The 18,540-nt window shown below is 36.3% G+C and overlaps 1 protein-coding gene across 1 annotated transcript in view; it reads left to right on the plus strand.

Annotated features, from left to right (window-relative positions):
- Nucleotides 1-15,163: 15,163 nt before the first annotated feature.
- LOC134857803 (uncharacterized) overlaps nt 15,164-18,540 on the plus strand; it is a 236,245-nt gene continuing 232,868 nt past the window's right edge. Inside the window, exons 1-4 of the mRNA XM_063873753.1 lie at nt 15,164-15,278; nt 15,847-15,978; nt 17,509-17,640; nt 18,212-18,343. Of these exons, the coding sequence (XP_063729823.1) occupies nt 15,164-15,278; nt 15,847-15,978; nt 17,509-17,640; nt 18,212-18,343 (511 nt within the window). The remainder of the gene's footprint in view (nt 15,279-15,846; nt 15,979-17,508; nt 17,641-18,211; nt 18,344-18,540) is intronic.

The following is an 18,540-nucleotide window of genomic DNA, read 5'->3' on the forward strand; positions in this document are numbered from 1 at the left end:
TCTTTCCGAGTGATGTTTTCAAAGATGTTTTTCAAAGCGAATAAGTACCTCAGATGTAAGCGTATCTTCAAAGAGCCCTTGATTTCGAAGTTGATTTTTTTTTACAACCAATATGTTAGCCTCTGGTTCTTCTCGGGGGTTTTCATCGTGCTCCGAGTCCAAAATTCTCAATGTACATTCCCGTTTGAAAGGATCGTTGTACAGTACAACCCCTGTCATCAGAATGCATTTGTCAACGCAATCTGTTTCACAAGCAGCACAGAAAAAAACATCTGTATTGCGAGTTAAGCGTCTTGGGTTGAACAGAAGTGGATCTTTTTTGTTTCTTCTTTTAGCCCTATCTGGCTCTTCAACAACTTTGATTGTCTTGATTGTCCAATGTTTCATCCTCCGATTGTCGCGAAGGTCTTCTGGAATTGTTATCTGTACGGGTGGACCCTTCCATTCAGTCCATTTGACACTCACACCCCAGTTACTAATGAAACCCAGTATTCTAGCGGCTTCCCAAATGTACGTCACTTCATCAAGAACTTGCACTTCTTCTTTTTCCTTGAACAATGATGGAAGCATCTTGTAGGAGCGATTTTATCTAAATGAATAATGTTTAGTACAATCATTGTACTCATGATGAGTAATTGTCATGATGAGTATATTTTTCACAACCAATTTAAACCTTTATGTTTAATCGCATAAAACGACTATTGAAACAATAATTGAAGTTCAATTGGTGTTCAATTGGTACTCAAATCGGTTGTGATAATATGCCATATTATACTATCTTATATTATTGCAGTAATTCAGCAATTAAGAGTCAATTATACACTGTATAATATAATATAGTATAATATGGCATATTATCACAACCAATTTGAGTACCAATTGAACACCAATTGAACTTCAATTATTGAAAAATACTATTATTAGTCAGTTGTTAGTAACACCCTCCGATGGTGATTCATTCGATTCTGCAATCCTTTCTAGTCACTTCTCATTTCATTCCAAGTTTCGTTAACCTAAACTATGGACTCCGAACTTCCTGCTGTGAATACTGCGCAACTTGAAACTCCTGTTTTCCATAGAGATCATAATGAACCTCCATCTAGTCAACAGTCTGTTACTAACAGATGTAGTACATCTCGGAGTTTCGACCAAAATTTTGCACAGCTCCCATCTGTGGAAGTTCCTATAGGAACCCCCATCCAACCTATGCCCTATGCTGAACCTTGTACAATTATTACAGATGTTAATCATAATGACAGTACTTACCACACATTGGAGACTCCGCAGCAAGTGTCTTCTCGAAGTGAAGGGTATTCAAACTTCATTAGCCCAATGCCAGTGGTGTACCCACACTTTGATCCCGCGTTTTTTCATAGAAATCAAATTGCCAGCCAGCCCACTGATCATCATGATGATTACACTGCCAATGGAACAGAACTAAGTCGTTTTTTTTCTCAACCTTCAGAATCAACTCCTTCAAACCAGCATTCAAGTACAGAGCCTCCGACTGAGTCTTCATCTGAGAATATGGCAAAACGAGTTATTCCAACGAACAATGACTCGCAAACCGAGGTAAGATTCCTTTTGTTTTGAAACAAAAAGCATTTTTGCTGCTCAAACCGTGAAGAGTTGGAAACTTTCAGCTAATGTTTTTGTTCACTTTTGTAGTTCAACTAAAAGTTTTTGTTTTGAGTTTAGATAGCTGCAAAACTTGCACGCGTTCAAGAACAACTTGAAGCTGCTTCGTCCAAAGACGACCAAAATGAACATTGCGAGAGGCAAGAAATCGAAACACTTGTTAAAGAGCACTTGGATGTTTTCCAAGAATCGGGTTTTTTAACCCATAAACAACGTGTTTCGTTATTTCAACTTGTGACAGCCTTCTTATACTGTTATGTCGTGCCATCAATGCTAGAAAAAACCATAAGCTGCATGTCTGTTCATGCAGTTGCACAAGCGTTTGTGGCATTGTCAGATGAAGACGATACTTGTATAACGGATTCAATTGAACCAAGTGAAAGTGAGTCATCTTGAATTTCTTCCGTATAACTTTTTTTCAAAATTGTGAAACTGTTTGTTTAGTGTCTACTGAACGTTCGAATCACATTTTGCCGCGATGGCTCGTACATGGTTTGAAACTTTATCACACTGAAGTTCGACCACATTTCTTACCTCAGAGTGTCCCGGAAGAAAAGATTTCTTTCACCCGATCTTTCCCTGAGCAACCAATCCAAGTCAAAACAGAACTTTTTTTGTGAACTCCAGTGGAAACACCAAGTTTCGTGTGAATAGAATTGCCGCCACAGTTTCTGACATGGTACGTTTCAACTTTTAACTTATAAGTCTGTGGAAGTTGAACTTCCTAATATGATTTGAACACAACGGTGAATTCGTTCTAGAAGGATCTGTTTAGATTTCTGCTCAAATGGAGCCTGCTAAGCGACCCAAGACATTGCTCGATCGTCAAGTGGCAAAAATCATGCCTTTGTCAAAAGATCCTGCATTTCAACTGGTGAAACACAAAACGCAGGAAATTCACAAGGTACTACTTGGATTTTCCAAGAATTTTTAATTTAAAAAATGTTTCGACTCGGAAACTTTCGGAAAGTTTCGACTGTTTCAGCTGATTTGTACTTCACAGTTTTTTTATACAGTATCACAATTTATCAATTGGATGTATGAAACAATACGCTCACGTTTTTCCAGATTGTCAATCACACCGACAAAGATGTTGAAAAAGCTGTGCGATGTAGACAAGATCAACAAAGATACATTAGACAGACAATTAGAGCACAAGCTTTTGTGAAACAGTATCCAAATTTTGTTGTATCGGAGACACGCGTGTCGGGTTTTTTCCAGCGAAACAAATGGGAAACTCATCACGACCTAAAGAAAGTCATGTCCCAAATCGCCATGCTGCAGAAAGAGAAAAGCAAGCGACAACAAAAGCCGCTTTCTGATTCCAGCGGCATTAGTTATAAAGGCACTGGAAACTTTCTTTCATTGGAAGCACAAACGCTTCTGGCCCACAGATGTGATACGCAAGAATGGGTTGGCATTTGTGATGTTGTTTTCCCTACCTTCGGAAGAGGTAATCTTGCGTTTCTTGAAAACGATGACGACAAGTTTCCAAAACTTTCAAAAGTTTCTTTTTCAAAAAAATTTCTTTTTTGATTCAAACGTTATAGTTTAAAGTTTTAAAAAGTCATAAAGTTTTCAACCAATACAGTTTTTTGAATTCCATTCAAAAATGCCATGTAACAGTGTTACATAATATAGAGTAAACTTTAAATGTTGAACATTTTCTGATTCAGGCGTTGTCAGCACACAGGCCTTCCAGAAGGATGATATTATCATGGACTACCATGGGGTTGCTGTGACAGATAAAACATAACAAGATTTGATAAGGAACCGTTCTGTTCCGACTGAATTTGTGCTGGAAATTGGCGCGCCTGTGAAGCGTTGCATCGATGCTTCTTCAGAAGTGTGTGTTGAACATCCAACCAACCGCTGTCTTGGTCGACTGGCTAATCACAGCACGCTAAACTCCAAGAAGAATTTGGATGCGAATATGAAGATCATAGAAGTTGTTCTTAATGCCTTCGATCCGCCAAAACGATTAGCTGTATTCAAAGCCCGAAGAAACATTGAGCCTTTCGAACAGCTACGATACGATTATGGCGATAAAGTTGCTCGATACATGTTCAACATGTGAAGTTCACAAGCTCAGCTTTTTTACCTTAGAAACTTTTCAAGTTGTGTTACACCCATTCAATGGAAGCTCCATATATTTTATGTTCAACATACTGTATGTTACATACGTGTAGTTACTACTAGTAGTAGTTCAAACATTTGCACCCACAACTTTTTTCATCGAAGTACATGTACAGTATTTCGGCACGCTCGAAATTACTAATTACTTAGTAACTAATTAGTTAGTAGTTGCAACTACAAGTAGCCTACTTATAACTAAGTTTGATCAAACAAGTTCAGACACTGGCAGTGTCTTAACCTCAGTACAGTATTTCGGCACGCTCGAAATTAACTAATTAGTTAGTAGTTGCAACTACAAGTAGTTATAACTAAGTTTGATCAAACGATTGTACCCACAACTTTTTTCATCGGAATACAGTATTTTAGCACGTAAGTTAATAGTTGCAGTTATTATAACTAGTAGGACAAACTAAACAAAAAAGATGGAATAAAATTGCTTAAAAACTGTAAACTTCTGCCAGATTAATTCAAAAATATAAAAGTCTTGGATTCCATGCCATTTTTCTCACTGGATTCCAACGTCTTGGATTCCATGGTTATAGTGTATTGAATTTATCAACTATTTTTTTAGCAACTATTTGTTTAGTGGTTGAGTAAAAATGGCTCGGATTCCGGGACCATGTCCTGGATTCCGAATTCAAGTAATTGTTCGCTATACCATGGATTCCGGGATTTCGCCAATTTTCAGTGGTTTAATTGATTGTCCCGGATTCCGGGATTTTGCGTATATGCCTGTTTGTGCCGCCATGCGAGTATTTGAACGCGAAATCCATGGCATGTGCATGTTATATCATTTGAATTCGGAATCCATGTACACTAATAGTCAAATCTGACTATTGAAATAACACGGATTGGCGACGTAATGCCTAAGGAACGAAACCTACATTGTTCACATGATATCATGCTAAAAACAAAACTTACTCACACATACACATACTGTAAATTTATACAACACCACTACACAACCAAAACACTCACCAACACGTAACCCAAAACATCGCTTTATGTTTATAATTTCAAAGTATACTTCGCCAAATTTTTCAAAATTCACACCAAAAAATTGATTAATCTGCACGGCATCCTCCGTAATAATGATCCCGTACGCCAGATGTATAAATTCTGCCCGCTAAACAATTCCTTTTCTTTTGACGAGTCCCGCTCACTAATAATCCCCCAAGAATGTATACAGCCCATTGAAATCACCATACTATAACACACTCACAACACCAAGTTTATCCAAAATTTATATAACTTAATCCAGAACACAAGTGATGCATTCTTAACACAAATTGAAGAACTTGAGATCATCAGGGCGCTGGAGCTTCTCTGTCCTCTGCTCAAAACTAAAAACATAATCATGCATGCTCTATAGCCAGCCTAACCCACCGCGCTCCAACCACGCATATGAACCACACTCCATTTTTGACGAGAGTTGCTCTAGGGTGAGCGAATTTTTAAAATAACTGAACTAAAAAAAAGCATTTACGAAACCAACTAATAGAACATAATAACTAATATTGATCTCACTAACAAGATGTAGATATATTATCGCACTCTTGACACAATCAATCAAGACGACGTACGATCAAACGAGATCCACTTCTGGAACACGAACAACTGTTCCTCTTTCTACAAAACAACTGCATCTCTCCTCTCTTCACGAAGTCACTGCTCCAACAACACAAAAATACTTATTCCAAAGAATAAGAAACCTCTCCATCCATCCTTCACTACAATGAACAATTTAAAAACTAAAATTCTCTAAACCCCAGATGGTTGGAACCAGTTCTAAACTAGTATTTCTAACCAATTATGATATTGATAAGACTATCCCTATAAAATATTACTAACTAACCAACCATATCAGATAGCTAGCACTGACAATTAGCACCAGAGCAATTTGAATAAACCTTAAGAAGGTTGTTCTTTTTTGGACAAGTTTCATAAACCTAACCGGCAAATACCAGTATACACTAGATCTATTGAGACTACGAGAAATAAGAGTAAGATTAAGATTGATATTAGACTAAGAAAATGCACGAATCTATCCGGCCGAAATTAAGATGCGTGACGAACAGACGGTGTAACTCATCTGAAATTACTCTATGAGAAAGCTACCTCAGGCTTAAACTCAAATTGGATTGATTTTCTTCACGCATTTTTTCGCGATTTAATGCATTTTGTGCTGTACAGCCTTCTATAGCACTAAGACAAAATGACCCGATAAAATCACTAAAACATAATTTTCAAACTCATTTTTCCCAAAAATGGTTAATTTGAACTAAAAATGGAGAGTAACAAAACCTTTCGGAGTCTTACCAGGTTTACTTTATTTTTCAAAATTTTAAACCGAAGTTGCAACTTTAAAATGTGTCATTAGATTTGGTTCAAAATTAGGGAGGGAATTGGGCTCATTAGTTGTTATTCTTACATAAATTGAGCTTAATTAGCCTTCAAATCATAAACCGAATCAATTGACCGGTTTTAAAAAAGTAAATTGTAATCGAATTTTTGTATAACAACTGCATCATAAATTAGCTGGTAAAACTCCAAGAAATTTTAGTTTTTGTTGTAATTGGCCAGAAAAGACCGAGCTTGAGAAAAACCAGTTTAAATATTCTGTTTCAATTCAACTTAACGGGTTGCTTTAATTCAGCACAAAAGTACCTTGTTCTGCACAAAGCCCGGTTTGATCTTCATACATCGAAAATGCTTAACATGCAATTTCATTATCAAAAATCTAAGAATAAGATTAGATAGCACAAATTTTTGAATTTTTTAAGGAAAAAATGCTTGTCATACATATGCCATATTCCAAAAGGAACGAAACCTCCATTGTTCACATGAAATCTTGCTAAAAACAAAACTTACTCACACATACACATACTGTAAATTTATACAACACCAAACACTCACCAACACGTAACCCAAAACATCGCTTTATGTTTATAATTTCAGAGTATACTTCGCCAAATTTTTCAAATTTCACACCAAAAAAATGATTAATCTGCACGGCATCCTCCGTAATAATGATCCCGTACGCCAGATGTATAAATTCTGCCCGCTAAACAATTCCTTTTCTTTTGACGAGTCCCGCCCACTAATAATCCCCCAAGAATGTATACAGCCCATTGAAATCACCATACTATAACACATTCACAACACCAAGTTTATCCACAATTTATATAACTTAATCCAGAACACAAGTGATGCATTCTTAACACAAATTGAAGAACTTGAGATCATCAGCGCGCTGGAGCTTCTCTGTCCTCTGCTCAAAACTAAAAACATAATCATGCATGCTCTATAGCCAGCCTAACCCACCGCGCTCCAACCACGCATATGAACCACACTCCATTTTTGACGAGAGTTGCTCTAGGGTGAGCGAATTTTTAAAATAACTGAACTAAAAAAAGCTTTTACGAAACCAACTAATAGAACATAATAACTAATATTGATCTCACTAACAAGATGAAGATATATTATCGCTCTCTTGACACAATCAATCAAGACGACGTACGATCAAACGAGATCCACTTCTGGAACACGAACAACTGTTGCTCTTTCTACAAAACAACTGCATCTCTCCTCTCTTCACGAAGTCACTGCTCCAACAACACAAAAGAAACTTATTCCAAAGAATAAGAAACCTCTCCATCCATCCTTCACTACAATGAACAATTTAAAAACTCAAATTCTCTAAACCCCAGATGGTTGGAACCAGTTCTAAACTAGTATTTCTAACCAATTATGATATTGATAAGACTATCCCTATAAAATATTACTAACTAACCAACCATATCAGATAGCTAGCACTGACAATTAGCACCAGAGCAATTTGAATAAACCTTAAGAAGGTTGTTCTCCTTTGGACAAGTTTCATAAACCTAACCGGCAAATACCAGTATACACTAGATCTATTGAGACTAGGAGAAATAAGACTAAGATTAAGATTGATATTAGACTAAGAAAATGCACGAATCTATCCGGCCGAAAATAAGATGCGTGACGAACAGACGGTGTAACTGATCTGAAATTACTCTATGAGAAAGCTACCTCAGGCTTAAACTCAAATTGGATTGATTTTCTTCACGCATTTTTTCGCGATTTAATGCATTTTGAGCTGTACAGCCTTCTCTAGCACTAATACAAAATGACCCGATAAAACCACTAAAACATAATTTTCAAACTCATTTTTCTCAAAAATGGTTAATTTGAACTAAAAATGGAGAGTAACAAAACCTTTCGGAGTCTTACCAGGTTTACTTTATTTTTCAAAATTTTAAACCGAAGTTGCAACTTTAAAATGTGTCATTAGATTTGGTTCAAAATTAGGGAGGGAATTGGGCTCATTAGTTGTTATTCTTACATAAATTGAGCTTAATTAGCCTTCAAATCATAAACCGAATCAATTGACCGGTTTTAAAAAAGTAAATTGTAATCGAATTTTTGTATAACAACTGCATCATAAATTAGCTGGTAAAACTCCAAGAAATTTTAGTTTTTGTTGTAATTGGCCAGAAAAGACCGAGCTTGAGAAAAACCAGTTTAAATATTCTGTTTTAGCTCAACTTAACGGGTTGCTTTAATTCAGCACAAAAGTACCTTGTTCTGCACAAAGCCCGGTTTGATCTTCATACACCGAAAATGCTTAACATGCAATTTCATTATCAAAAATCTAAGAATAAGATTAGATAGCACAAATTTTTGAACTTTTTAAGGAAAAAATGCTTGTCATACATATGCCATATTCCAAAATGGCATGACAGGCATTTTCGATGGCGACAACAAATTATTTTAATGTTATTTCGAAATTGTCCCTAAACGATTTTTTTTCGACCGCAAAACAAATTTTTTACTCATTTTTTGGGGGTGAATAACGTAGTCCTGCATGCACAAATGGTAAATTTTCTTGTCGTTTTGCTGGATACTTTTTTTTTCAAAAAATCTGAAAACATCTATTTCTTTTGTATGGCTTGTTTGAGAAAGCATAAGAACCATATTAACAAAGCATACTTAACCAAATTTAATCATTTCGCAGTAAAATTTCACTTCCCTACACCTAAGGAACGAAACCTACATTGTTCACATGAAATCATGCTAAAAACAAAACTTACTCACTCATACACATACTGTAAATCTATACAACACCACTACACAATCAAAACACTCACCAACACGTAACCCAAAACATCGCTTTATGACGAGAGTTGCTCTAGGGTGAGCGAATTTTTAAAATAACTGAACTAAAAAAAGCTTTTACGAAACCAACTAATAGAACATAATAACTAATATTGATCTCACTAACAAGATGTAGATATATTATCGCAATGTAAAATATTTCTTAGAGCAAACGGAACGAGCAGCAAAGGAGATGAAAACTTGATGCAATTCCAACTCTGGAATGGAAAATCTATTGGTTTGTTGCCGTAGTCACAACCCTCACAGGATTTAAAGTATGGATTCAACCCCGCAGCAAAGGAAAATTTTGAAAAAGACTATCTCGATTTTGATCTCACATACCAATCCTAGTCACTTGGCACTTCACACAGAAAAGTCAAACATCATTTTGCACGTAGTCTCGCTCTAAGCTAAACGAAAGCAACACATCATTGCACCAATCTAGAATCTTGACACAATCAATCAAGACGACGTACGATCAAACGAGATCCACTTCTGGAACACGAACAACTGTTCCTCTTTCTACAAAACAACTGCATCTCTCCTCTCTTCACGAAGTCACTGCTCCAACTACACAAAAGAAACTTATTCCAAGGAATAAGAAACCTCTCCATCCATCCTTCACTACAATGAACAATTTAAAAACTAAAATTCTCTAAACCCCAGATGGTTGGAACCAGTTCTAAACTAGTATTTATAACCAATTATGATATTGATAAGACTATCCCTATAAAATATTACTAACTAACCAACCGTATCAGATAGCTAGCACTGACAATTAGCACCAGAGCAGTTTGAATAAACCTTAAGAAGGTTGTTCTCCTTTGGACAAGTTTCATAAACCTAACCGGTAAATACCAGTATACACTAGATCTTTTGAGACTAGGAGAAATAAGAGTAAGATTAAGATTGAAATTAGACTAAGAAAATGCACGAATCTATCCGGCCGAAAATAAGATGCGTGACGAACAGACGGTGTAACTCATCTGAAATTACTCTATGAGAAAGCTACCTCAGGCTTAAACTCAAATTGGATTGATTTTCTTCACGCATTTTTTCGCGATTTAATGCATTTTGTGCTATACAGCCTTCTATAGCACTAATACAAAATGACCCGATAAAATCACTAAAACATAATTTTCAAACTCATTTTTCTCAAAAATGGTTAATTTGAACTAAAAATGGAGAGGAACAAAACCTTTCGGAGTCTTACCATGTGTACTTTATTTTTCAAAATTTTAAACCGAAGTTGCACCCTTAAATTGTGTCATTAGATTTGGTTCAAAATTAGGGAGGGAATTGGGCTCATTAGTTGTTATTCTTACATAAATTGAGCTTAATTAGCCTTCAAATCAAAAACTGAATCAATCGACCGGTTTTAAAAAAGTAATTTGTAATTGAATTTTTGCATAACAACTGCACCATAAATTAGCTGGTAAAACTCCAAGAAATTTTAGTTTTTGTTGTATTTGGCCAAAAAAGACCGAGTTTGAGAAAAACCACTTTAAATATTCTGTTTTAGCTCAACTTAACGGGTTGCTTTAATTCAGCACAAAAGTACCTTGTTCTGCACAAAGCCCGGTTTGATCTTCATACACCGAAAATGCTTACCATGCAATTTCATTATCAAAAATCTAAGAATAAGATTAGATAGCACAAGTTTTTGAACTTTTTAAGGAAAAAATGCTTGTCATACATATCCCATATTCCAAAATGGCATGACAGGCATTTTCGATGGCGACAACAAATTATTTTAATGTTATTTCGAAATTGTCCCAAAACGATTTTTTTTCAACCGCAAAACAAATTTTTTACTCATTTTTTGGGGGTGAATAACGTAGTCCTGCATGCACAAATGGTGAATTTTCTTGTCGTTTTGCTGGATACTTTTTTTTTCAAAAAATCTGAAAACATCTATTTCTTTTGTATGGCTTGTTTACTAGCGCAGTGAAATTCAATAAATCGCGAAAACATACGTGAAAAAAAAACAATCCAACTAAATGAACTCTATCATTAGATTCCGACAAACGTTTGCTGCCTAATGCAAAAAGAATCACTTCAATAACCCAATTATTTGTGAAACTAGAGAGAAGTTATAAAAACACATCTAACCCATCTAAAATCTAACCCCAACCAATTTTTATCTCCTAGGGTCCCTCAATTCAGTGGCTCTATCTCTGAATCTGAAAACGAACTCCAAAAAAGTTGATAATATAGGAACAGTGGTAGTATGTCTTTGGAGATCACAACCCGGAGGGTGGAGGGGGGAGGTGGGAGCTCAGGAGGCGATGAGCAGGAAGGGTGCGAGTAGGAGCATTGTGATGAAAGCAAGAAAATGCAGATGAAATGTAAAGAGTATTTCAGTAGTCAGGGGATTGGGGATGGTTGTTGAAACTGAGGAGAATGGATACCACAGACCCACTTTAGCACTGGTTGCTGCCATGGCCAGGACAGACGTCTCCTTCATCATAGATGAACACATGTTCGCTAACATAGGTACATCACTACAGCTCTACTACTTAACAATAAATTAAAGTCAAGCAACAAGATTCTAACATAAAACAAGAATGGCTGATAGCTGTGAAAATAACCCAAGCATTTTGCAAAAAAAGAATGGCTGGTCGCTGTGAAAATTACCCAAGTATTCTCAGAAAACAAGTGACTGGTCGCTGTGAAACTAACCGAAATAATTTTTAAAAACGAATGGCTGGTCGCTATGAAAATAACCGAAGTATTCTTAGAAAAAAGCATGGCTGGTCGCTGTGAAATTAACCGAAGTATTCTTAGAAAAAAGCATGGCTGGTCGCTGTGAAATAATCCGAAGTATTCTTAGAAAAAAGCATGGCTGGTCGCTGTGAAATTAACCGAAGTATTCTTAGAAAAAAGCATGGCTGGTCGCTGTGAAATAATCCGAAGTATTCTTAGAAAAAAGCATGGCTGGTCGCTGTGAAATTAACCGAAGTATTCTTAGAAAAAAAATGGCTGGCCGCTGTGAAAATAACCGAAGTAATCTTAGAGAGAAGAATGACTGGTGGCTGTAAAATTAACTGAAGTATCTTAGAAAAAACAATGGCTGGTCGCTGTGAAATTAACCGAAGTATTCTCAGAAAAAAGAATGGCTGGTCGCTGTGAAACTAACCAAGTATTTTTAAAAAAAGAAAGGCCGGTCGCTGTGAAACTAACCGAAGTGTTTTTTTAAAAAAAGAATGACTGGGAGCTGTAAAAAAACTGGAGTATCTTAAAAAAAAGAATGGCTGGTCGCTGTGAATTTAACCGAAGTAATCTTAGTAAAAAATTGGCTGGTCGCGGTGAAACTAACCGAAGTATTTTTTGAAAAAAAGAATGACAGGTCGCTGTGAAAAAAAAAGTATTTCTAGAAAAAAAAATGGCTGGTCGCTGTGAAATTAAACGAAGTATCCTATTCATAGAAAAAAGAATGGCTGGTCGCTGTGAAATCAACCCAAGCCTTTTGAAAAAAAAGGCTGGTCGCTGTGAAATGAACCAATGCTTTTTTTAGAAAAAAAATGACTGGGCGCTATAAAATTAATCGAGGTATTTTTTGAAAAAAGAATGACTGGTCGCTGTGAAAACAACCGAAGTAATCTTAGAAGGAAGAATGACTGGCCGCTGTAAAAGTAACTGAAGTATCTTAGAAAAAAGAATTGCTGTTCGCTGTGAAATTAACCGTAGCATTCTTAGAAAGAAAAATGTAAAAAAAAGAACGACTGGTCGCTGTGAAATTAACCGATGTCTTCCTAGAAAAAAGAATGGCTGGTCGCTTTGAAAACACCTGAAGTATTCATAGAAAAAAGAATGGCTGGTCGCTGTGAAATTAAAAGAAGTATTCTTTTCTTAGAAAAAAGAATGGCTGGTCGCTGTGAAATCAACCGAAGTATTTTTAAAAAAAAAGAATGGCTGGTCACTGTGAAATCAACCCAAGCCTTTTTAAAAAAAGAATGACTGGGCGCTGTGAAATTAAACGATGCATTTTTTTTAATGACCGGGAGCTATAAAATTAATCGAGGTATTTTTTTAAAAAAAGATTGACTGGTCGCTGTGAAAACAACGGAAGTATTCTTAGAAGGAAGAATGACTGGTCGCTGTAAAAGTAACTGAAGTATCTTAGAAAAAAGAATTGCTGTTCGCTGTGAAATTAACCGAAGCATTCTTAGAAAGAAGAATGACTGGTCGCTGTAAAATTAACTGAAGTATCTTAGAAAAAAGAATGACTGGTCGCTGTGAAATTAACCGAAGTGTTCTTAGAAAAATATCATGGCTGGTCGCTGTGAAACTAGTCGAAGTGTAGTAAAAAAAAACCGACCGGTCCCTGTGAAATTAACCGAAGTCTTCCCAGAAAAAAGAATGGCTGGTCGCTGTGAAAACACCTGAAGTGTTCATAGAAAAAAGAATGGCTGGTCGCTGTTAAATCAACCGAAGTATTTTTAAAAAAAGAATGGCTGGTCGCTGTGAAATTGACCAAAGCCTTTTTAAAAAAAGAATGACTGGGCGCTGTGAAATTAACCGATGCATTTTTAAAAAAAATGACCGGGAGCTATAAAATTGATCGAGGAATTTTATAAAAAAGAATGACTGGTCGCTGTGAAAACAACCAAAGTATTCTTAGAAAAAAAATGGCTGGCCGCTGTGAAATCAACCAGGTGTTTTTAAAAAAAGAATGGCTGCTCGCTGTGAAAACAACCAAAGTACTCTTAGAAAGAAGAATGGCTGGTCGCTGTGAAACTAACCAAAGTATTTTAAAAAAAATGGCTGGTCGCTGTGAAGCTAACCGAAGTAATTTTTCAAAAAAAGAATGACTGGGCGCTGTAAAAAAACTGGAGTATCTTAAAAAAAAATGAATGTTCGCTTTGAATTTAACCGAAGTATTCTTAGAAAAAAAATTGGCTGGTCGCAGTGAAACTAACCGAAGTATTTAAAAAAAAATGACTGGTCGCTGTGAAAAGAAAAGTATTTCTAGAAAAAAAATAGCTGGTCGCTGTAAAAACAACTGAAGTGTTCTTAGAAAAAAAATGGCTGGTCGCTGTGAAAATAAACAAAGACTTCTATTCATAGAAAAAAGAATGGCTGGTCGCTGTGAAATCAACCGAAGCCTTTAAAAAAAATGGCTGCTCGCTGTGAAACTAACCGATGCATTTTTTTTAAAAAAAGACTGGGCGCTATAAAATCAATCGAGGTATTTTTTAAAAAAAGAATGCCTGGTCGCTGTGAAAACAACCAAAGTATTCTTAGAAAAAAAGAATGAACCGATGCAATTTTTTAAAAAAAGACTGGGCGCTATAAAATCAATCGAGGTATTTTAAAAAAAAAAATGGCTGGTCGCTGTGAAATCAACCGAGGCCTTTTGAAAAAAATGGCTGCTCGCTGTGAAATTAACCGATGCATTTTTTTAAAAAAGACTGCGCGCTATAAAATCAATCGAGGAATTTTTTTAAAAAAGAATGCCTGGCCGCTGTGAAATCAACCAGGTGTTTTTAAAAAAAAAATGACTGCTCGCTGTGAAAACAACCGAAGTGCTCTTAGAAAGAATAATGACTGGTCGCTGTAAAATTAACTGAAGTATCTTAGAAAAAAGAATGGCTGGTTGCTGTGAAATTAACCAAAGTATTCTTAGAAAAAAGAAGAATAACGTTTTTTGGGGGTGAATAACGTAGTCCTGCATGCACAAATGGTGGATTTTCTTGTCGTTTTGCTGGATAATTTTTTTTTCAAAAAATCTGAAAACATCTATTTCTTTTTGAATGGCTTGTTTACTAGCGCAGTGAAATTCAATAAATCGCGAAAACATACGTGAAAAAAACAATCCAACTAAATGAACTATATCATAAGATTTCGGCAAACTTTTGCTGCTTAATGCAAAAAGAATCACTTCAATAACCCAATTATTTGTGAAACACGAGAGAAGTTATAAAAACACATCTAACCCATCTGAAATCTAACCCCAACCGATTTTCATCTCCTAGGGTCCCTCAATTTAGTGGCTCTATCTCTGAATCTGAAAACGAACTCCAAAAAAGTTGATAATATAGGAACAGTGGTAGTATGTCTTTGGAGATCACAACCCGGAGGGTGGAGGGGGGAGGTGGGAGCTCAGGAGGCGATGAGCAGGAAGGGTGCGAGTAGGAGCATAGTGATGAAAGCAAGAAAATGCAGATGAAATGTAAAGAGTATTTCAGTAGTCAGGGGATTGGGGATGGTTGTTGAAACTGAGGAGAATGGATACCACAGACCCACTTTAGCACTGGCTGCTGCCATGGCCAGGACAGACGTCTCCTTCATCATAGATGAACACATGTTCGCTAACATAGGTACATCACTACAGCTCTACTACTTAACAATAAATTAAAGTCAAGCAACAAGATTCTAACATAAAACAAGAATGGCTGATAGCTGTGAAAATAACCCAAGCATTTTGTAAAAAAAGAATGGCTGGTCGCTGTGAAATTAAAAGAAGTATTCTTTTCTTAGAAAAAAGAAGTATTCATAGAAAAAAGAATGGCTGGTCGCTGTGAAATTAAAAGAAGTATTCTTTTCTTAGAAAAAAGAATGGCTGGTCGCTGTGAAATCAACCGAAGTATTTAAAAAAAAAAAAGAATGGCTGGTCACTGTGAAATCAATCCAAGCCTTTTTAAAAAAAGAATGACTGGGCGCTGTGAAATTAAACGATGCATTTTTTTTAATGACCGGGAGCTATAAAATTAATCGAGGTATTTTTTAAAAAAAAGATTGACTGGTCGCTGTGAAAACAACGGAAGTATTCTTAGAAGGAAGAATGACTGGTCGCTGTAAAAGTAACTGAAGTATCTTAGAAAAAAGAATTGCTGTTCGCTGTGAAATTAACCGAAGCATGCAGATGAAATGTAAAGAGTATTTCAGTAGTCAGGGGATTGGGGATGGTTGTTGAAACTGAGGAGAATGGATACCACAGACCCACTTTAGCACTGGCTGCTACCATGGCCAGGACAGACGTCTCCTTCATCATAGATGAACACATGTTCGCTAACATAGGTACATCACTACAGCTCTACTACTTAACAATAAATTAAAGTCAAGCAACAAGATTCTAACATAAAACAAGAATGGCTGACAGCTGTGAAAATAACCCAAGCATTTTGTAAAAAAAGAATGGCTGGTCGCTGTGAAAATTACCCAAGTATTCTTAGAAAACAAATGACTGGTCGCTGTGAAACTAACCGAAATAATTTTTAAAAACGAATGGCTGGTCGCTATGAAAATAACCGAAGTATTTTTTGAAAAAAACATGGCTGGTCGCTGTGAAATAATCCGAAGTATTCTTAGAAAAAAAAATGGCTGGCCGCTGTGAAATCAACCAAGTATTTAAAAAAAAAGAATGGCTGGTCGCTGTGAAAATAACCGAAGTACTCTTAGAGAGAAGAATGACTGGTGGCTGTAAAATTAACTGAAGTATCTTAGAAAAAACAATGGCTGGTCGCTGTGAAATTAACCGAAGTATTCTCAGAAAAAAGAATGGCTGGTCGCTGTGAAACTAACCAAGTATTTTTAAAAAAAGAAAGGCCGGTCGCTGTGAAACTAACCGAAGTGTTTTTTAAAAAAAGAATTACTGGGCGCTGTGAAAAAACTGGAGTATCTTAAGAAAAAGAATGGCTGGTCGCTGTGAATTTAACCGAAGTAATCTTAGAAAAAAAATGGCTGGTCGCTGTGAAATCAACCGAGGCCTTTTGAAAAAAAATGGCTGCTCGCTGTGAAATTAACCGATGCATTTTTTTTAAAAAAGACTGCGCGCTATAAAATCAATCGAGGAATTTTTTTAAAAAAGAATGCCTGGCCGCTGTGAAATCAACCAGGTGTTTTTAAAAAAAGAATGACTGCTCGCTGTGAAAACAACCGAAGTGCTCTTAGAAAGAATAATGACTGGTCGCTGTAAAATTAACTGAAGTATCTTAGAAAAAAGAATGGCTGGTTGCTGTGAAATTAACCAAAGTATTCTTAGAAAAAAGAAGAATAACGTTTTTTGGGGGTGAATAACGTAGTCCTGCATGCACAAATGGTGGATTTTCTTGTCGTTTTGCTGGATAATTTTTTTTTCAAAAAATCTGAAAACATCTATTTCTTTTTGAATGGCTTGTTTACTAGCGCAGTGAAATTCAATAAATCGCGAAAACATACGTGAAAAAAACAATCCAACTAAATGAACTATATCATAAGATTTCGGCAAACTTTTGCTGCTTAATGCAAAAAGAATCACTTCAATAACCCAATTATTTGTGAAACACGAGAGAAGTTATAAAAACACATCTAACCCATCTGAAATCTAACCCCAACCGATTTTCATCTCCTAGGGTCCCTCAATTTAGTGGCTCTATCTCTGAATCTGAAAACGAACTCCAAAAAAGTTGATAATATAGGAACAGTGGTAGTATGTCTTTGGAGATCACAACCCGGAGGGTGGAGGGGGGAGGTGGGAGCTCAGGAGGCGATGAGCAGGAAGGGTGCGTGCGAGTAGGAGCATAGTGATGAAAGCAAGAAAATGCAGATGAAATGTAAAGAGTATTTCAGTAGTCAGGGGATTGGGGATGGTTGTTGAAACTGAGGAGAATGGATACCACAGACCCACTTTAGCACTGGCTGCTGCCATGGCCAGGACAGACGTCTCCTTCATCATAGATGAACACATGTTCGCTAACATAGGTACATCACTACAGCTCTACTACTTAACAATAAATTAAAGTCAAGCAACAAGATTCTAACATAAAACAAGAATGGCTGATAGCTGTGAAAATAACCCAAGCATTTTGTAAAAAAAGAATGGCTGGTCGCTGTGAAATTAAAAGAAGTATTCTTTTCTTAGAAAAAAGAAGTATTCATAGAAAAAAGAATGGCTGGTCGCTGTGAAATTAAAAGAAGTATTCTTTTCTTAGAAAAAAGAATGGCTGGTCGCTGTGAAATCAACCGAAGTATTTTAAAAAAAAAAAGAATGGCTGGTCACTGTGAAATCAATCCAAGCCTTTTTAAAAAAAGAATGACTGGGCGCTGTGAAATTAAACGATGCATTTTTTTTAATGACCGGGAGCTATAAAATTAATCGAGGTATTTTTTTTTAAAAAAAAGATTGACTGGTCGCTGTGAAAACAACGGAAGTATTCTTAGAAGGAAGAATGACTGGTCGCTGTAAAAGTAACTGAAGTATCTTAGAAAAAAGAATTGCTGTTCGCTGTGAAATTAACCGAAGCATGCAGATGAAATGTAAAGAGTATTTCAGTAGTCAGGGGATTGGGGATGGTTGTTGAAACTGAGGAGAATGGATACCACAGACCCACTTTAGCACTGGCTGCTACCATGGCCAGGACAGACGTCTCCTTCATCATAGATGAACACATGTTCGCTAACATAGGTACATCACTACAGCTCTACTACTTAACAATAAATTAAAGTCAAGCAACAAGATTCTAACATAAAACAAGAATGGCTGACAGCTGTGAAAATAACCCAAGCATTTTGTAAAAAAAGAATGGCTGGTCGCTGTGAAAATTACCCAAGTATTCTTAGAAAACAAATGACTGGTCGCTGTGAAACTAACCGAAATAATTT

Source organism: Symsagittifera roscoffensis, chromosome 1, assembly GCF_963678635.1.
Source record: "Symsagittifera roscoffensis chromosome 1, txSymRosc1.1, whole genome shotgun sequence".
Taxonomy (NCBI): domain Eukaryota; kingdom Metazoa; phylum Xenacoelomorpha; order Acoela; family Convolutidae; genus Symsagittifera; species Symsagittifera roscoffensis.